This window comes from Erythrolamprus reginae, chromosome 1, assembly GCF_031021105.1.
Source record: "Erythrolamprus reginae isolate rEryReg1 chromosome 1, rEryReg1.hap1, whole genome shotgun sequence".
Classification (NCBI taxonomy): domain Eukaryota; kingdom Metazoa; phylum Chordata; class Lepidosauria; order Squamata; family Dipsadidae; genus Erythrolamprus; species Erythrolamprus reginae.
The window spans coordinates 326847016-326868250 of record NC_091950.1 but is presented as its reverse complement, the minus strand read 5'-3'; the positions used below and the strand labels follow the sequence as shown (position 1 = coordinate 326868250).

Below are 21235 nucleotides of genomic sequence, written 5' to 3'. Positions count from 1 at the left end.
AGAGATCAATCCCGTAGGATTTTAGCAGATGAGGGGGGAACAGCCTTTTCCTGCCTGGGATTGAGGGTGCCCATAACTCAGCTTTTGTGCTCTGATTAAAGACTCACAGAGGATATTTAATGTAATATTGTGGTATCATTCGGGCAGCCAATCTAAAATTCAAGGATTTTTCCTTTTTAAGTTTTTTATTTTGATATGGCTTAAAGGGACAAATGTGCAATAGCAACCAATCCAATTTGGGAATGGGAGATGGGGGGATTTAAGGAATACAATTAGTGCCAGGTCTATAGAGGAATTATTGAATCTGTCATCTGCAACTCTATACCTGTCTGGTTTGGTTCTGCAACTCAACAAGACCGACACAGACTTCAGAGGATAATTAAAACTGCAGAAAAAACAATTGCTACCAACCTGCATTTCATTGAGGATCTGTATAGTGCATGAGTCAAAAAGAGGGCTGTGAAAATATTTACAAACACCTCGCATTCTGGACACAAACTGCTTCAACTCCCACCCTCAAAACGATGTTATAGCGCACTGGACACAGAACAACTACACACAAGAATAGGTTTTTTCCCAATTACCATCACTGTGCTAAACAAATAATTCCCTAAATACTGTTAAACTATTTACTAAGTCTGAATTACTATTAATCTTCTCATCGTTCCTCATAGACTGTATGACTATAACTTTGTGGCTTGTATCCTTACAATTTATATTGACTTGTTCCTAATATGATTTGATTGCTTGCATATACCCGGACTATCATTAAGCATTGTAACTTATGATTCTTGACAAACCTATCTTTTCTTTTATGTACACCGAGACCATGTGAATCAAGATGAATTCCTTATGTGTCCAATCACACTTGGCCAATAAAATTCTGTCCTGTCCTGTTGTGTTCTGTTCTATCGCCTTAATGAAAGATTTACTCCGCAGTCTGCACTGGTTGCCGATCAGTTTCCGGTCACAATTCAAAGTGTTGGTTATGACCTATAAAGCCCTTCATAGCACCGGACCAGATTACCTCAGGGACCGCCTTCTGCTGCACGAATCCCAGCGACCAGTTAGGTCCCACAGAGTGGGCCTTCTCCAGGTCCCGTCAACTAAACAATGTCGTTTGGCGGGGCCCAGGGGAAGAGCCTTCTCTGTGGCGGCCCCAGCCCTCTGGAACCAACTCCCCCCAGAGATTAGAATTGCCCCACCCTCCTTGCCTTTCGAAAGTTGCTTAAAACCCACCTCTGCCGCCAGGCATGGGGGAACTGAGATATACTTTCCCCCTAGGCCTTTACAATTTTATGCATGGTATGTCTGTATGTATGATTGGTTTTTATATAATGGGCTTTTAACTATTTTTAGTATTGGATTTTGTTATATACTGTTTTATTGTTGTTGTTAGCCGCCCCGAGTCTGCGGAGAGGGGCGGCATACAAATCCAATAAATAAATAAATAATAAATAAATAAATACTACATCCATTACAAGCCCCATTTCCCAACAAAACAGGGTTCCAATAGTTAGCCCTGCCATTTTAAAGGAAATCTGAAGCTGTTCAACCCAACTTGCTAGTTTATCTCTTCTCATAACTGGCTGATGGAGTTCTTTTGTATTTCATACTCACAATTTTCTGAATTCTGCCTCGAATCAAATTCACCTGATTCACATATGCAGCTAATACATCAAGGTACTGAGAAAAAGTAGGTGCTGCTGTTTGAGGACTAAATGAAAGGAAATAAGGTCAATTTTTAATAAATTAACAAAGTTACATTGGAGACAAATACTGTACCATGACTGCCATGTACAAATGCCAAATTCCCATTTAATGCTTTTTTGTCCCGCTTAAAATGTTTGGTCTTTGAAAAAAAAAGGAAGAAAATATAATTAGACAATTTGCACCTTTTAGCCTAATAATCATCATATACAATATCCCAGCAGTGTTCCCTCTAATTTTTGGGGGGTGGGGTGGAAAAGTATAGTGTCTGAGCGGCAGTCCCTTCGGGACTGGGCGGCACAGAAATAACAAATAAACAAATAAACAAATAAACAAATATTTGTTGTTTTCTGGGATTGGTGTCATTTCTCTCTCCTTCCCTCTCACTCTTTCCCTCTCGGCTTCTGGGCAGGTTTGGAAAACTCTGAGTTGATGATGATTTTTAAGTGAGCGATTGCTCACTGCTCAGCTTAGAGGGAGCTATGTATCCCAGTGTGCCTTCTTCAGTTTCATTTTTTTTGTTTTTGAATTATCAAATCCAAGCTTAATGCTTCTTTTTCAAACAAAAATACCTCCAACACTTAACCTTTCCCTTATACAAAAGTTGCTTCATTCTTCTGTAACCTCAACTGATTTATTCCAAACCTACAATACCTACCAATTTTACCAAAAATATGGGTATCATTTCATGTGTAGTATAAATATGGAGAGATTTATCTCAGTCTCTAAGATGTGACATCTAACTTTATCCACAGCAATCAAACAACTGATTCAACAAGCGATCCAAAATTCCAAGGCCTCCTGACTATTTACCATTAATTCAAAATCTAAAAGGGACAGATTACTTATGAATTTGGGCTCCTGTTATAAATTTCCTTCAATGAAGAATATGACATTTGGAGTTGTGAATTTTTCTAGCTACTCTAAGTAATTTGGTGGGGTTAGCAAATTTATTCACCTCTCTAATAACTCTGACTTTCAGAATATTTTATCAGTTAATATAGATGTTCCTCAACTTCTAACATGAAACAGCATCCACTAAAAACATTAATTACTGCCATTCACACTTATCATTGAAAGGTCAAACTGTTACTTACCCAGTTTTTCTGCAGAGGAGCAAGTGAGCTATTTTAAGAAAAACTAGAAGAAAGGATATGTACACAGTCAGTGAAGGACTACCAAATTTTTTACTACCACACTGTGGGTGTGGCTTATGCATTTTCTTTCAACATTTTTCAGTGTAAATTGAGTGCTCTGGGGTGGAGCTCCATTTTTACTACCCCACTGCGTTCCCCCCAGTACAGGCAGTAGCCCACCCCTGTATACAGTTATATACCCATTGTTAGTTACTATTGGTGCTATGATTGGAAAAAGAAATGGGGAAACTATTAAGTGAAAAGAGAATCCCACAATGGCATTCCCCTACCTGCAAGGCATAGGACCTGCATGACATAGGATCAGACTACTTCCAAGACCGCCTTCTGCCGCGGTCCGGTGATGTCCCACAGAGTTGGTCTCCTTAGGGTCCCGTCGACCAAACAATGCCGGCTGGCAGGACCTAGGGGAAGAACCTTCTCTGTGGGGGCCCTGGCCCCCTGGAATCAGCTGTCCCCGGAGATTCGCATTGCCCCCACCCTCATTGCCTTCCGAAAGAGTTTAAAAACTCATCTTTGTGGCCAGGCCTGGGATTTTTAGATCTTGCCCCCTGACCAATGAATGTTTTTAGTATGGTTGTTGAATGAATGGTAATGATAGCTGTTTTAAATTAGAATTTTAAGGATTGTTTTAATGTATTATTAAGTGGATTGTTTATTACTGTTTTCTGGTTTTTGTATATGCTGTGAGCTGCCCTGAGTGTGGCATACAAATCCAATTAAATCTAAATCTAAATCTACCATCAGGGGTGGGTTCCACTTACCTTCACCACCGGTTTGCATCATAATAAATCAATCAATCAATCAATCAATCAATCAATCAAATAAATAAATAAATAAATAAATAAATAAATACCATTTTGTGTGCGCTGCTAGCTACGCTCCCACGCCCGTGTCCCCGTGTGCAATTACACTTCTGCACATGCTCAGAAGGTGGATTCAGCCTGAAACACAGCTGAGGAGCTCATCAGCTGTACTTCGGACGAAGAAATAAAGGTCGGTATTAACCCCGGGGTGGGCAGGAGGGCTCTTTTCCAAGCACAGAAGGAATAGAAGCCATTCAAACATAGGAAAATCCGCTGAAAATTCAGGAGGGGAAAATGGTGGGGAGCATGGACCGGCCCCAACATAACCAGATCCGTGATGCCAATATTACATCGTCAGCAGGTTGCTAACAGTGCGGGTGATCTGGTTACCATAGTTCATATAAAGCATTAATTTAATTTGTGTACTCTTCCAGGAGACACAAATATTACTGTTTCATTACCATTTTTAAAAATACAGCAATGGAAGGAACAGAATGATAAGAGTAGTCTTTGCTAAATGAGCATTCAGCAACCATTCAAAGTTAGTTATGAGTGGACTTCAAAATTATTGCAATGCCTCTGCAGCTAGAACTTAAGACTTATATACTGCTTCATCGTGCTTTAGAGCCCTCTCTGAGTGGTTTATAGAGTCAGCATATATTGTCCCCAACAATATGGATCCTCATTTTACCCACTTCAGAAGGATGGAAGGCTGAGTCAACTTTGATCCCACCAGGATCAGACTGCTGGCAGTCAGCAGAATTAGTCTCAATACTGCATTCTAACCACTGCACCACCATGACTCCAAAATCTGGACAGTCCACCCTTATTTCTGACTGCACGAATCCCAGCGACCAGTTAGATCCCACAGAGTGGGTCTCCTCCGGGTCCCGTCAACTAAACAATGCCGCTTGGTGGGACCCAGGGGAAGAGCCTTCTCTGTGGCAGCCCCGGTCGTCTGGAATCAACTCCTCCCAGAAATTAGAATTGCCCCCACCCTCCTTGCCTTTCGGAAGCTACTTAAAACCCACCTCTGCCGCCAGGCATGGGGGAATTGAGATACTCTTTCCCCCTAGGCCTTTACAATTTTATGCATGGTATATCTGTATGTATGTTTGGTTTTTATATTAATGGGTTTTTAATCGTTTTTAGTATTGGATTATTATTGTACGCTGTCTTGTTATTGCTGTTAGCCGCCCCGAGTCTCCGGAGAGGGGCGGCATACAAATCCAATAAATAAATAAATAAATAAAATGAACGTGCTCTTCAATTCCTCCTACTTCCCTATCCCATACCACCTTTAGCCTTTTGACCACCCTGCACTCCACTGAAACCTACCCCTTTTGCCCCTTGCTGACCTTTGCCACATTCTTACTTCTGCTATTGAGACACACAAAGCATTGTAAAAGGAAGCAGCTGCTCAGCTAAGAGAAGTGTCAGGTCTTTTCCTAACAACAGTACAACAGTACAGCCCTCCCTTAACCAAGAAAGGGACTCCTGGAACTACCATTGCCAAGTGGTGCAGTCATGTGATGCTTCACCTAAGAAACTACTGTAAATCCACAGTAACTGAATTTAAACATGCCTGGGATAAACATATATCCATCCTAAGATAAAACACAGGAAATGAGGGCAGACTAGATGGACCATGAGGTCTTTTTCTGCCGTCAGTCTTCTATGTTTCTATGTTTCTAAACCGCTTCAAATTAGCAATAGAAATTCCGGTCCCAAGTAGGATAATTAAATGAGGACTGTCTGTAAATGGAAATTGGGAAATTGCCAGCAGGGAATTTACTTTTCAGAGGAAAAGAATACAAATACATATTTTTTAAAAATGAGTTATCCATGGAATTCCACTAGCAGCAAATGAAAATGTACAGATTTTATATACAGTGATACCTCGTCTTACGAACCCCTCGTCATACGAACTTTTTGAGATACGAACCCTAGGTTTAAGATTTTTTTGCCTCTTCTGAACTATTTTCACCTTACAAACCCAAGCCACCACCGCTGGGATGCCCCGCCTCCGGACTTCCATTACCAGCCGAAGGCTCCCCTCGCTGGGAAACCCCACCTCCGGACTTACATTGCCAGCGAAGTGCCTGTTTTTGTGCTGCTGGGATTCCCGAGGCTCACCTCCGGACTTCCGTGTGTTTTGTGATGCTGCAGGGGAATCCCAGCAGTGCAAAAACGGGCACTCCGCTGGCAACAGAAGTCTGGAGGTGGGGTTTCCCAGCGAGGGGAGCCTCAGCGAAATAGTAGCATCGCAAAAACACGAAAGTCCTCGAAATCCCACCTCCAGACTTTCGTTGCCAGCGAAGCGCTCGTTTTTGTGCTGCTGGGATTCCCCTGTAGCATCGCAAAAACACAGAAGTCCGGAGGTGGGGTTTCCCATGGAGGGGAGCTTCAGGGGATTCCCAGCAGCGCAAAACCGGGCGCTTCAGCTGGCAAAAGGGGTAAGTTTTGGGCTTGCATGCATTAATCGCTTTTCCATTGATTCCTATGGGAAACATTGTTTCGTCTTACGAACTTTTCACCTTACGAACCTTGTCCCGGAACCAATTAAGTTCGTAAGACGAGGTATCACTGTATTCATGAGCTGTGAAATTCAGGATCCAGACATTCTATCTGAAGGCAAAACTGCAAAGTGAAAGCTCTAACTATGCTGAAGTTTTCCTTTCTATAGTACGGGAGAAAATAGGACCAAAGCTACTTGGATGCATCTGAACAAGTAGAGAGTATAATTCTATAAAGCGGTGGCAGTTACAATGCAGTATTGCAAGCCAATTCTATCAATTGCCAGCAGTTTGATTCTCACTGGCTCCAGCTGTCTGTCTTCCATCCTTCTGAGGTCGGTAAAATGAGGATCCAAATTGTTGGGGGCAATATGCTGACTCTGTAAACCAGTGTTTCCCAACCTTGACAACTTGAAGATATCTGGACTTCAACTCCCAGAATTCCCCAGCCAGCATTTGCTGGCTGGGGAATTCTGGGAATTGAAGTCCAAATATCTTCAAGCTGCCAAGGTTGGGAAACACTGCTGTAAACCACCGTGAAGTGGTATATAAGTCTAAGTGCTACTGCTATTGCTATACCTGCAAAGCTATCAGTTTGCCACCCTTTGGGTAGTCCATATCTGCAACTGGGCAAAGCCTAAAAAAGAAAGATATTATATTCCTAAAGCACGTACCTGTTCCACAAAGGAATGCATCATAGGCGGCCTCATGAGGAAACTTATTTCTTGCTGAAAGAGTTAAAATGCAGAGAAAGGGTAAAGCATGGAAAAAGATGTTACACTACTAGACATATAAAAGAAGCCGGTTAATGTTTCAATAATTAAAAGTGATATATGAACCATAAATGAAAAGAGTACCCAGAATAATTTCTCCACACTGGATTTACAAAAATAATCTTGTGACTAGGGACAAAGAAAAACTAAAAGGACATAAAGTTTCGCAACATTATTTTAATGCACTGAAGAGTAAGATTGTTAGAAATGAAGGAATATGTTTTTATGTATGATTTCTGTAATATTGGAAGGTGTGTGTGTGTATGTACAGTGGTACCTCTACTTAAGAACACCTCTACTTAAAAACTTTTCTAGATAACAACCAGGTGTTCAAGATTTTTTTGCCTCTACTTCAGAATCATTTTCTACTTAAGAACCTGAGCCCAGAAAAATTTCCCAGGAAATTTGAGAGTGGCACGAAGGCCCGGTCAGTTTCCTGCCATTTCCCCCTTTAATCCCGGCCATCTGGGCTGCCAGAGGAATCTTTTGGTGGCGCTTAAGGAGGCTTTGGCAGTCCAGAGCAAACGAAGTATTTTCCTTTCTCTGGGAGCTGGACAGGAAATAAACTTTTGCCAGCGCCCAGAGAAAAGAAACATTCTCTTTGCTCTGGGCAGCCAAGGAGTCACCACAGCGAAGGAAAGGCGCCGGCTACAAAGCAAGCGAGCGAGAGGAGAGAGGAGCCCTTCAGCATGGGAAGGAACAGGAAGCAGGTAGCAGCAGCAGCAGCCGCCAGTGTATGGGAGGCAGTGTATGGAAGGCAGCCTCACGCTGGGTGTATCAGATGCGTGTGCTCCTCCTCGCCGCCTCAGAGTCCCTCTTTTTTTTTTTTTAGACTTAAAGTTTTGGATTTTTTTGATTCACCTCACCTTCTTCCTTCGGCAGCGACTCTCCTCCTCCTCCTCTTTTTCCTCCTCCTCCTCCCACCCAAATTACGAGCTTTTATTTCTTTCCTAATGGGCTTGCATGCATTGTTTGCTTTTACATCGATTCCTATGGGAAAAATTGCTTTTACTTAAGAACGTTTCTACTTAAGAACCTGGTCACGGAATGAATTAAGTTCTTAAGTAGAGGTACCACTGTATGGTGGCAGCTGCTGAGCCATCAAACCACACCCACCCACCAGTGTTTATAGAGGGGAGGCAGCTCAGGTCTCGCTGTGTTCGCCCTAGAACAAGGACAGAAGCACCAGTCTGAAGATGACGAGTGGGACCTTGTCGAAATGTTGCCAGAAATATCTGAATCCTACACGGGAAGAAACCCGAATATGCCTTGCTATTCTCTTTTAAATAAGGAATAAGACAGCAGACAGTACAGGTAATTGTAAAGAGCAGCAGGGTAGCCGACACTCCTTTTCAAAGCAAATGTGTTTCCTGCAATGAAGCCAACTGAACAGCGTGACATCTCTCAAATGTATGTATACTAATGTGATTTTTTTTTCAGGTATGAAAAAATCTCTTCAAACTAAGCAAAGGACCTTTTTTAGTTTTACCAGTGATAATGGTTACATGGTAAGAGTTTCATTGTGAACCAGACATACCACAGGTGGGATTCAGCAGGTTCTGACCAGTTCTGGAGAACCAGCAGCAGAAATTTTGAGTAGTTCAGAGAACTACTCAAATACCACCTCTGCCTGGCCCCGCCCCCATCTATTTTCTGTCTCTCGAATCCCAGCTGATTGGGAGGAAATGGGGTTTTTCAGTAACCTTCCCCTGGAGTGGGGAGGGAATGGAGATTTTACCGTATCCTTCCCCTGCCATGCCCACCAAACCGTGCCCACAGGACCGGTAGTAAAAAAAAATCAAATCTCACCACTGAGACATACCATATCTGAGACAATTATCCGAATGAATGATTTCTGGACAAAGCTGGTCTGTTGGATTCACAACACTGTTAAGAGGCAGAAATCATTTTTAATCCCTGCAGGTTTCTTTTTTTCTTGAAAAAAAAAACACTAGGTGGACGTTTTAAAAATAAAGTGAAGCAAGAAAGGCCAGTTGAATGAGTGAATGTATAGTATGTGTGTATCCATTCTGCTAGCATTTTATTGTAGGTGCAAGAAACAAAACCAGGTCTAATGATTCCACTTCCTTACCCCGAACTACCAGTAGTTGGGGCAACATTTTATGTAGGGCTTTGTGTTGAGATATTCATGAGCTGGGAGAGCCAGGGATAACAAGGTCTGCTAATAGCACAGCAACTCAGTCAGCCAATGGGAGTTAAGTGCTACTGAGTCTGCAGGAGAAACTGTAAGCTTAGGGCTGTTGTGGTTCCAGTCTCCATGAGGTCTCTGTTAAATCTGTGTTCAATCTGTAGGGTCTCTGCTCTGAACTTGCTGTCATGAAGCTAATTCTCTGTAATTGAATGAAGAGAAATACTCAAGCATATGGTATTGTAAATAGCTGTTATTACGATTATAAAGAAGTTATTTAATTCAGCTAAAATCAATCAACTGTGTGATTCTGGTTTATTTTTCAATGGAGAAAAATCTCCAATATGTTGCAATAGCAACTTTTTTTTTCCTACGAGGGAGCAGCATCCCTTTCCTCCCTCCCCCTTCATATTCACTCATTTGGCTCCTTTGAAACAGAGAAATTGAGTGGGACTAGAATTTCTACAATAGGTCGGCTGTAAAAACCTCATACTGCTATTTTATGCTCTCCTCTTATTTCTCAACCACACCATTTATGTAAACTTCCTAAATTGTTAGAAACTATGCATACATCAATCCTATAAAGAAGACCAGAGCAAGACACAAACATAATGTGGGCCTACTTTTAGTAAAATTGGCTACAGTATGAACATGTTCTGCTCAATCCTATTTTGAAGTGTTTGTGTGTGTATGTATCAATGGATATACAGATGGATGGATGGATGGATGGATGGATGGATGGATGGATGGATGGAGATGATGATGATGATGATGATGATGATGATAATAATAATAATAATAATAATATATTAGATTTGTATGCCGCCCCTCTCCGAAAACTCGGGGCGGCTCACAACAACAATAAAACAATACCACGGTTTTTCCCACCCAATGACATCATATGTCATCACCAAGAGTCACTTCTCTCTCTCTTTCTCTTTCTTTCCTGTCATTCTCTGCTTCAATCATTTTCTCATTTCTCTTTTTTTCTCCCTTTTTCTATAATTTTTCTCTCTCTCTCTACCTTCCACTCTCCCCCCTCTTGCTCTCTCTCTCTTTCTCCCTCTCTCTCTCCCTCTCTGTGAGAACGCCTGCCCCCACCTCTCCTGCAGCCCCCTCGCTGATAGCTAGGACGAAAGCGCTCTCAGCTAAGGGACTGTGAGAGGGGCGGGGCGGGCATTCTCAAAGCGCTCAGAGCAGCTACCGGCCGAATGAGGAGGATGAGAAGCTGTAGCCGCCAGCGCTGCTGCAGGAGGACTCGTGTCCCAAGAAAGCCGGTGAGAGGGGTGGATCGGGCGGGCGGCGGTAGCAGCGAGGGGGCCGGAGGCGCTGGGGGGGCAGGGGCAGCCGACATTCAAAGCAATCTTTGCCGGCCTCCGCACTTTCGTCGCTCCCTGCCCTAATTTCAAGCCCAGCTCCTTGCGCTGCCTTGAAAAAGGGTGCGTGGGGGTAGTTTTTGGCTGTCCATAGCCAAAAATTGTGTTTTTACTTCCGCACCGCTACTTCGCGGAAAATCGACTTTCGCAGGAGGTCTTGGAACGTAACCCCCGCGAAAATCGAGGGAACACTGTAGTTATTAAGATTACTAATCAGATATTTATTAATTATTGAACAAGGAAGAGTTCAAGAAAGAGGTATGTGGCTGACCTGCACAGCGTTTCATAAAACTCCAAAAGAAGAGAAACTTGAGGAAACTGGAATTCCTGTGTTGAAGATGGGGGGCAAAAAAAGAAACAATTTTTTTTTAGGTGCCATGAATATGAATCAATTGGCAAACTATAAAGTAAGAGTATATACTTACTATAAATATATAGTAAGCATATACTTACTATATATAGCAAGTATATACTTACTATATATAATAAGTATATACTTACTGTTGTGGTTAGCTCTGGCCCAGCTCCTGCCCCAAGGAATGTGGAGGTGGATGTGGGGGAGACATCCACATGCCGCAGGCCTGTTTTGCTCCCGATGGAATCTGCCGATAAAGCCTCCTCTGACCAAGGAAGCATGAGTGACAGGGAAGAGGGGAGTTTGGCAGACAACCCAGGAGGAGATCAATCATCTGTATCATCCTTGGATTCTGAACAAGAATTAATGACACATCTACGCATGCGTAGAGTGATGCATAGGAGACAACAACTGAAGGATTATTACAAGAGAAAATGAGGCCACCTGTGGTTGGGTGGGGCTCCAGTAATTAGGGCTGCTGCTATAAATAGCAGCATGTGGGTTTGGCCGTTGTGAAACAGTATCTGATCGCAGTTCTTCAGGAATCCTGTGTTGCTGTTTTCTGGACTTTGTTTGTTGATTTTTCACGCCTTTGAAACCAAAGCAGAGCAACGTGCTCACTTTGTTGGAAGAAGAAGGGGTGTGAAGTTTCTTCACAGCTGCTAGCTAAGTACTTAATGACTGCTTAAGGGAAATTGTACAGACTACCTGGTTGTTTTGGGATGACTGCTCTTTGCAATATAAAAAGAGTGCTTAGTTTATTTTGAATTTTGTGATAAAGAACATTGTTTTGAATTTTCAAACATGTGTGTGTCTGAAATTTGTACCCTTGAATTTTCAGGAGGCTCCTACCAGAGAGCCCGGCAGAACACTTACTATATAGTAAGTATAGTATCTTACTATAAAGTAAGAATGTGAAACCCACTGTGTTTCTGAATTTTCTTATAATACAGTGATCCCTCGAGTTTCGCGATCTCGATGTTCGCTAAACGCTATATCGCGAGTTTTCAACCCGGAAGTAAACTCCACCATCTGCGCATGCGTGCCCTTCCACGCATGCGTAGATGGTGGAGTTTCCCCGCCGGGCAGAGGCTTCCCTGGGTCTTCCCCCTCTTGCCCCGGTAAGGCGCGAGCAACGGCGTGGGCGGGTGGGCGGCACACGCGCGGGGAAACCCCAGGGCCGCTTCTCAGCTGAGAAGCGGCCCCAGCAACAGCGCGGGGGGTGGGCAGCACGCGCGCAAGCGGAGGAAACCCCAGGGCCGCTTCTCAGCTGAGAAGCGGCCCCAGCAACAGCGCGGGGGGCGGGCAGCACGTGCGCGCGGGGGGGAAACCCCAGGGCCGCTTCTCAGCTGAGAAGCGGCCCCAGCAACAGCGCGGGGGGCGGGCAGCACGCGCGCGCGCGGAGGAAACCCCAGGGCCGCTTCTCAGCTGAGAAGCAGCCCCAGCAACAGCGCGGGGGGCGGGCAGCACGCGCGCGCGCGCGGGGGGAAACCCCAGGGCCGCTTCTCAGCTGAGAAGCGGCCCCAGCAACAGCGCAGGGGGCGGGCGGCACGCGCGCGGACAAGCAGCAGCAGCGAGGCGGCGGGGAAACCCAATCTTCGGCTCCTCGCTGCTGCTGTGGAAATAAAAACACCATCTGCGCATGCGCAGATGGTGTTTTTACTTCCGCACCGCTACTTCGCGACAAATCGATCATCGCGAGGGGTCCTGGAACGGAACCCTCGCGATGATCGAGGGATCACTGTACTATCCTCTTGGTCTTCCCTTCTCACCTTTGTTTTCCTATCAGGAAAATGAGATTATGACCCATTTCTACGATTAAATTTTCTAGGCTATAAACACAACACCCTTAAATAAGTTTGGAATTGACATGCACCAGAACCGATCGAACATATTTTTATTCTACCTCCTCTTAAAACACATCTCATCCTCATCAGCTACCCCTCCCAAACATGGAAATCCTGGAGAAATAGGATCCTATGCCGAAAGTCAAGGAAGGGCAGCCTTACTCGTGCTCCTACAATGAGGGTAAGTATTAACAATATTCTTAGCAGCCTGCACTGTTGAGATCAGTGTGTGGAACTTACAAAGCTGCCTTCATGCAGGGCTATCAGGGCTGACACTCTGAGCCGAACCAGTTGTTACATGCTTCCAATTCATTTTCTCGTAAGTTTCTATTTACTCAGCCTTAAAGTGTACAACTTTTAATAAATGCAATACTCAGGTTCCCCGGGAACCTATCAACGCCCTTTTGCAGTTCCTGCAGCCCGGGACTTATGATAAAGTAGAGCAGAAGCTGGCAAGTCATTTCTACTGAACTCTGGGATTACTAAATGGTAGGCTTTCTTGATCTTTATTAAAATGACTGTGTGCACATTTCTTTGAATAAATTTAAATAGTGAATTTGAAAGAAAATGTGATATAAAAGTGACAGAGCTTGATCCATTTAGCCTACTAGTCCACTGCCGTTCACTTTATATCAATGGCACTTTATTGCCTTATGTAAGGGTGGGTGTTTTTAGCCACAAACTGAGATTCTTCAGCTATTTAAACTGAGACGTGAAGCATACTTTTTTTAAAAAATGGAACAGCTGAACTACAGTCCCTCGCTTTGAGAGGAAGAAATGAACTGTAGATGAAAACAAGTTGGAACATTTTTAATTGTGGTAGAGAATGAAAATTACCTTCCACGTGGCTTTGGCAATGTTCTTTGTATCCAAAAGAACAGGAAACAGGAAGTGAATGTTATCTTTGAATTCCTCATACTTTTCTGAAAATTGTAAGTAAAAAAGGAGGGAGAACAAATTATTTACAACCAGTTGTTTAATGATTTCTCATAGTTACGAAGGAGCACCCCCTAAAGGTACTTATGACTTGGTTTTATTTATTTATTTATTACATTTGTATGCAACAAGATCTCTGAGGACTCGGGGCGGCTCACACTATATAATATAATAATACAATGGTAAATCTAATTAAATTTAAAATTACAATCTAAAAATCCAATATTTAAAAACAATCATACCAGTTCAATCATACAACAAACGGTATACAGTGATCCCTCGATCATCGCGAGGGTTCCGTTCCAGGACCCCACGCGATGATCGATTTTTAGCGAAGTAGCGGTGCGGAAGTAAAAACACCATCTGCACATGCGCAGATGGTGTTTTTACTTCCACTGCCGCCCGCCCTTCGCCCGCCCACCCCGTTGCTCGCGCCTGGGGTGCGCGCGCGCTTGGGGACACCCCAGCTCCGCTTCCCAGTTGGGAAGCGGAGGTGGGGTGTCCCCAAGCGCGCGCGCTTTCCCCAGCAACGCGCGCGCGGTGTGGACACCCTAGCTCCGCTTCCCAGCTGGGAAGCTGAGGTGGGGTGTCCCCAAGCGTGCGCGCTTTCCCCAGCAACGCGCGCGCGCGTGGGGACACCCTAGCTCCGCTTCCCAGCTGGGAAGCGGAGGTGGGGTGTCCCCAAGCGCGCGCGCCTTCCCCAGCAACGCGCGCGCGGTGGGGACACCCTAGCTCCGCTTCCCAGCTGGGAAGCGGAGGTGGGGTGTCCCCAAGCGCGCGCGCCTTCCCCAGCAACGCGCGCGCGGTGGGGACACCCTAGCTCCGCTTCCCAGCTGGGAAGCGGAGGTGGGGTGTCCCCAAGCGCGCGCGCCTTCCCCAGCAACGCGCGCGCGGTGGGGACACCCTAGCTCCGCTTCCCAGCTGGGAAGCGGAGGTGGGGCTGGGAAGCGGAGCTAGGGTGTCCCCACCGCGCGCGCTTTCCCCAGCAACGCGCGCGCGCGTGGGGACACCCTAGCTCCGCTTCCCAGCTGGGAAGCGGAGGTGGGGTGTCCCCAAGCGCGCGCGCTTTCCCCAGCAACGCGCGCGCGGTGGGGACACCCTAGCTCCGCTTCCCAGCTGGGAAGCGGGGGTGGGGTGTCCCCAAGCGCGCGCGCCTTCCCCAGCAACGCGCGCGCGGTGGGGACACCCTAGCTCCGCTTCCCAGCTGGGAAGCGGAGGTGGGGTGTCTCCAAGCGCGCGCGCTTTCCCCAGCAACGCGCGCGCGGTGGGGACACCCTAGCTCCGCTTCCCAGCTGGGAAGCGGAGCTGGGGTTTCCCGCGCGCGTGCCGCCCGCCAGCCCACGCCGTTGCTCGCGCCGCCGCTGGTGTCTTACCGGGGCAAGAGGGGGAAGACCCAGGGAAGCCTCTGCCCGGTGGGGAAACTCCACCATCTACGCATGCGTGGAAGGGCACGCATGCGCAGATGGTGGAGTTTACTTCCGGGTTGAAAACTCGCGATATAGCCCTTTCGCGATGCTCGAGGACGCGAAACTCGAGGGATCACTGTATCTCATTTCGTTGGCCAGGGAGCTGAGACTTACTTACTTACTTACTTGCTTACTTACTTACTTATTCAATTTTTATGCCGCCCTTCTCCTTAGACTCCGGGAGGCTTACAACATGTTAGCAATAGCACTTTTTAACAGAGCCACCGTATTGCCCCCACAATCCGGGTCCTCATTTTACCCACTTCGGAAAGATGGAAAGCTGAGTCAATCTTGAGCCGGTGATGAGATTTGAACCGCTGACCTACAGATCTAGTCAGCTTCAGTGGCCTGTAGTATAACACTCTACCTGCTGCGCCACCCCAGCTCTTCACCCCAAGCCTGGCGATATAGGTGAGTCCTCAGACTCTTACAGAAGGCAAGGAGGGTGAGGGCAGTGCAAATCTCCAGGGGGAGCTGATTCCAGAGGGCTGGGGCTCCCACAGAGAAGGCTCTTCCCCGTCAGCCAGCGACATTGTCTGGCTGACGGGACCTGGAGAATGCCAACTCTGTGGGACCTCACCAGTCGCAAGTAATCTGGTTTTGAAGATCCAAAGGATGTCCTCTCCACATGCAAATGGTCACATGGTCAGCAATAGCCCTGCATTTACTTCTAGTTTCCAGTTAAAATGTCCTGTAGAATAGGGTTCCGCAACCCCCAGGCCATGGATTAGTACAGTGATGGTGAATCTGTTGCACACATGCCATAGGTGACACGCAGAGCCCTATCGGAGGGCACATGAAGCGTTGCCCTATGTGAGCTCCAACACGAAAGCATGCACTAGCCAGCTGATTTTCTTGGGGAAGGTAGTTTCACCCTCCGGAGGCTTCAGGGAAGCTTCCCTAAAACCCTGGAGTGCGAAAAACAGCACAATGGGCAAACCAGAAGTTTGGAAAAATGGATTTCCGGTTTGCCCGCTAGGCTGTTTTCCGCACTCCAGAGGCTTTAGTTTTCTTCACCATCCCAGGCTTCAGTGAGGCCTATGCGCATGTGTGGGGACGGGGGGGATTGTGTGCATGCACAGCGGCTGCATGAGGGGATTGTACATGCGTGGGGGAAATTGGTGTGGGCACGTTCGTGCAAACTAGCACACGCACACATAGCCTTTTGGCACGCAAACCAAAAAAGGTTCGCCATCACTGGACTAGTTCGTGGACCTCCAGGAGACGATCTACACCAGGGGTCGGCAATTAATTTTGCCATGGGGCCGCATGAGAAATTGGGATGGTTTTAGAGGGCCGGACTAATATAATTAATTCAGTTCTACCCAATACTGTAAAGACCCAGACCCTGGTCTGACCTAAACACCTAGACCCACTCTACAGACCCCTAATTGTTTGCTTTAGGGCAACACGGTGCACCACAGTCACTGCGCTGGAGTTTTGCATGGTTTCTGGGCTCTGCTGCTCTCGGTAGGAGGTCAAGGTCTGCTCCAGTGCGAGGATGAAAGAGCTCACCGCGTCTGCCGGGACTCCTCCGGTTCCTGGTTTCCTCATGAAAGCAAGAACTGGAGGAGTCCTGGCAGATGCAGTGAGCTTTTTCATCCTCACACTGGAGCGGACCCCGACCTCCGTGGACCGGTCACAGACAGCAGGTGGGCCACTCACAGATAGCTGGCAGGCCTGATGCGGCCCAGGTCTGAGCAAAGCCCCATTCACACACATGCAAGATCCAGGCAGCAAGCAAAACAACGTCTCCCCCCCCCCCCCCCCCCAATCTGTGAAAAAGCTGCCCTCCGTGGAACCAGTCTCTGGCACCCAAAATATTGGAGGATGCTGCCAGAGTGAACAATGGGTTGACTTAACAACTATGATTTGTTTAGTGACAGCCATAAACAAGGAATTGTAAAATTGGGTTGTGGGTGACCTGCTTTACGACCATCAATGTTTTATGACCATAATGGGCAGACTCCATTAGGGTTGCAAGTTGAGGACTACCTATAATACTTACTCGCAAATTTATTAAACTAACGCCATTAAACTTGCAAGAGACCAAAAATTCATCCCAATTCTTTTTTCTGATAGCAAAGATCAAGGGCAATTGCTTAAGAGATAGAAGAGGGATACAATGCATCGTATACAATTGGTATTTGAAATGACTTTACCAGGAAGGGGTTTGTAAAATTTCTCGTGCAGGTACAGAAGATCCATCAGCATATTGTGTCCCACAAGCGGCTACAGATAGCGGAAATAAAAACAAGACAAAGCAAAACTTGGTAAGATTGTAGGTACATCATTGCGGTTCTGCATTGCTCCTTTAAAACCACTTGCTAGGGCAATTTGCTTGCTTGCAGAGGGGAACCTTCCAAACCCAGGGACAGACAGACTGTCAGCTTTTAGATGATAAATAAATTTAATAATAAATAAGTATTTTGTAGCTCAGGTTTATATCATGAATGGACTTTTTAACAGAAAACTGGGCTTTACCTTCTTAGCTCTCACAAGTGTCTGGAAAATATTGGTGAAGCCCCTTGCGGAATAAAGAATTTGTTCTCTTTGACATGGATCAAAAGCAGTGTTATCCAGGACCCATCGGTACTGTGGATTCATCTTTTTAACCATCAACTAAGAGATAAGAAGAGCAGTTGTCAGTAACCCATTCTCTTTTGTTACATCTGCTTGGGTAAATGTTTAATATACTCAGCCTTTTTAACTGTCAAAACATATTTGTCTGTTCAAACTGATGGTACATTTATTATACAATAGCAGAGATAATTTTTCAGTCTACAATGACTGCAGGAAAATCTAGGCAATAAACCACTGATTTAGGGAGCAGGGAAATATTTTTTGCTCTAGTCATAGTCTGTTTTAACTGCATCGGTTTTTCCCCTTGTTGCATCTACCGCTATGTGCATTTCCTTTGAGCAAAATATAAATACTGTAAAAAGGAAATTTTCTAAAGAAGAATAAAAGACTATTTAACCAAATGTATATGAATAATTATATCTATATAATTTAGCTCCATTTAGTATTCCATTAATAAAATGTATAGTACACAAATGCTTAATCTTTTTTATTTTTATTAAAACTCTCAAGAAACACAGTATCAGAACATATATAGATGGACTTCACAGTTTCTACAGAATGAGTCACAAAATAATTCACTTTTGCTATTGTTGCTCGTTCAGTGAAAACAATAACTCTATGCCAACTTTTATTACTTTCTACTCTTCTTTTTTTCCTGTTCTAATGATCAATTTTCATTTCATGCTACCTGATTTCACGGTTTAATCAAGTTCTATTTGTCCAAGGACAGGAGTCCCAACAATTCTTCATAAAATTATACTGCAAATCTTCCCTTAAGACAATCACTATCTTTATTATTCTTGTATATTTCAAAGTATTCAGTATTTTCACATAATTTTCCATAAACAAATATCCATTCTTAAAAGTATTATTCCTTAATAATTTGGCAGGAAGTAAATGAAGCTCCATGTATGCCCATGTCTTAAATATAGGATAAGCTGCTAATAGAGAAAAAAATTATGTAATTTGCAAAGCTGTATCATAAGCCAATTTTGTTCTGTGCCTAGTGATATGGCAAGCCTAATTTAACAACTACTTTTGTACAATCCAAACTAAAACTTTGTCAGCAATCTCAACCTTAGAAACATGGAAACCTGTACAGTGGGAGGGGGTAGCTTGACTTTGAGGATCTTAACACATATACCAATCTTATCTAACATCCTACAATATTAAACCCACTTTTTCATCTTCCAAAGGAATAGTCCAAATATCTGGAAAAGATTTTCTTAGAATGAGTTGTAGTTCAATCACTTGAAAGCCTGTAAGACAAAGTGCAAATAGCATAATGGCAAATTGAAAATAGTATAATTACATGTTTTTCTGTGACTAAAAAGGTTCTTCAGCCTTGCATTAAAGCATTTAAATGAGAAATTCATCACACTGTTATATAATTGTGAGATGCGAAGACACCAAAGAAAAATATTAACAAAACATAAAAAACACAAATAAGAACATAAGAAACACACATACCAATAGAAATGAGATTCATACACATTTTCTTATCCCTTTTTCAGTACATTATTATTATTATTATGGTTGGTCGCACAATCAACCAAATATTTCGACCGGATTTGGAATTTTTATTCGCCTATTGGGATAGGCCAACGTTATTGTTTGCTGGGGCTAAAGTTATCACCACAGATACCGTTCCATATAAAGCTTCCTTTTGCAACTGACTGGTGGTGATTGTTTAAGTGGTGCTCCAAATGTTTGGAAGTGCACGCAAGTTGCCTATTGCTATTGACTTACTGTTTCCAGGTTTTTAGCCCAGCACCTTAATCACTACAAAAACTATATAGCAAACCAAACAACTTTCAACACTATAGCCTCTCCCCACATGCAAAAAACCCTGCACCATGTCCAAACAGTTTAGGAGAAATCTCATATCAAAAACCCTGACCTTTTTGTTGAAAGATTGTACTCATGAATGGAGTTATACTTTTTCTGAACTATTTCACATAGATATGTATATTATACACATATTAATAATTGTAGCTCCCTGAAATAGAGTCTCTCATACACACTACCAATACACACACCCATGAAAGAGAAAAGATATGTATATTAAGACAACCTGTCTACAGTCGACCTCTCCCCTTTTCTAAGAGGTCTGTAAGGGGTGTGAATAAGTGCACCATTGTGCCTACCATCCCTGTCCTACTGTTCTATTGTCCAAATTTACCTATACCTATTTTGCTTTTGTTTATGTTTATATCATATCTATTATATTTACACATTTTGATAAATAATATAATATAATAAATATAATAAATATAATAAATATAATAAATATAATTCAATATAATATAATAAATATAATATAATATAATATAATATAATATAATATCACTGAATTACGGCTGGGAAACAAGAGAGTGTTTGCCATTCCCCCAAAGCCTGTTTCAAATTCAGAAGAAAGAAAAGCAGAATTTGAGGTAAAGGGGGATTTTGTTATGTAGAAACAAAATGCTTTAACCGAGAATATATACAGTGATCCCTCGATTATCGCAAGGGTTCCGTTCCAAGACCCCTCGCGATAATCGATTTTTCGCGATGTAGGGTTGCGGAAGTAAAAACACCATCTGTGCATGCGTGCCCTTTTTCCATGGCCGCGCATGCGCAGACGGTGGAGTTTGCGTGGGCGGCGGGGAAACCCCGATCTTCGTCTGCTCGCTGCTGCTGCGGCCGCCCAGCAGCTGATCTGCTCGGTGGCAGCAGCGAGGAGCCGAATCGGGCTTTCCCCTTTGCTTGGGCGGCGGGGAAACCCGGATCTTCGTCTGCTCGCTGCTGCTGCTGCGGCCGCCCAGCAGCTGATCTGCTCGGCGGCAGCGAGGAGCCGAATCGGGCTTTCCCCTTTGCGTGGGCGGTGGGGAAACCCGGATCTTCGGCTGCTCGCTGCTGCTGCGGCTGCCTAGCAGCTGATCTGCTCGGCGGCAGCAGCAAGGAGCCGAATCGGCCTTTCCCCTTTGCGTGGGCGGCGGGGAAACCCCGATCTTCGTCTGCTCGCTGCTGCTGCAGCAGCAGCGAACAGACGAAGATCGGGGTTTCCCCGCCGCCCACGCAAAGGGGAAACCCCGGCTCCTCGCTGATGCCCCCACCCGCCCGCCCACCGCCCACCGCCCGCCAGCAAGAGGGGGAGAGATAGAGAAAGAGAGAGAAGGAAAGAAAGAGATGAGAGAGGGAGGAAGAGAGTGTGAGAGAGGAAGAAGCAAGATAGAGAAAGAGAGAGAGAAAGAAAGATGAGAAAGGAAGGAAGAGAGTGACGTCATCGGGTGGGAAAAATCGCGATATAGCGTTTCGCGAAGATCGAGATCGTGAAAATCAAGGGATCACTGTACTACATTCTTGGCTTATGTTCTTTTGTTGTGCTAAAGTCATTTTTATTTCTCTGTACTTCTCTTAAAATAATGCCTACATTTATGCATTCTGAAGGCATGCCCAAAATAAAAACTTGCTTTCTCCAGGCTAATACAGTGGTACCTCTACTTAAGAACAGCTCTACTTAAAAACGTTTCTAGATAAGAACCGGGAGTTCAAGATTTTTTGCCTCTACTTAAGAACCAT

General features: G+C 44.7%; 1 protein-coding gene across 2 annotated transcripts in view; it reads right to left on the bottom strand.

The window, feature by feature from the left end:
- Positions 1 to 21235, bottom strand: part of PNLDC1 (PARN like ribonuclease domain containing exonuclease 1) — a 44027-nt gene that overhangs the window by 11046 nt on the left and 11746 nt on the right. For both annotated transcript variants that reach the window (XM_070740176.1, XM_070740185.1), the window contains exons 8-16: positions 18851 to 18930; positions 17573 to 17710; positions 17251 to 17320; positions 13524 to 13609; positions 10756 to 10811; positions 8782 to 8846; positions 6861 to 6914; positions 2808 to 2850; positions 1621 to 1717 (exon numbers count right to left, since the gene is read on the bottom strand). In XM_070740176.1, coding sequence (XP_070596277.1) covers positions 1621 to 1717; positions 2808 to 2850; positions 6861 to 6914; positions 8782 to 8846; positions 10756 to 10811; positions 13524 to 13609; positions 17251 to 17320; positions 17573 to 17710; positions 18851 to 18930 — 689 coding nt within the window. The remainder of the gene's footprint in view (positions 1 to 1620; positions 1718 to 2807; positions 2851 to 6860; positions 6915 to 8781; positions 8847 to 10755; positions 10812 to 13523; positions 13610 to 17250; positions 17321 to 17572; positions 17711 to 18850; positions 18931 to 21235) is intronic.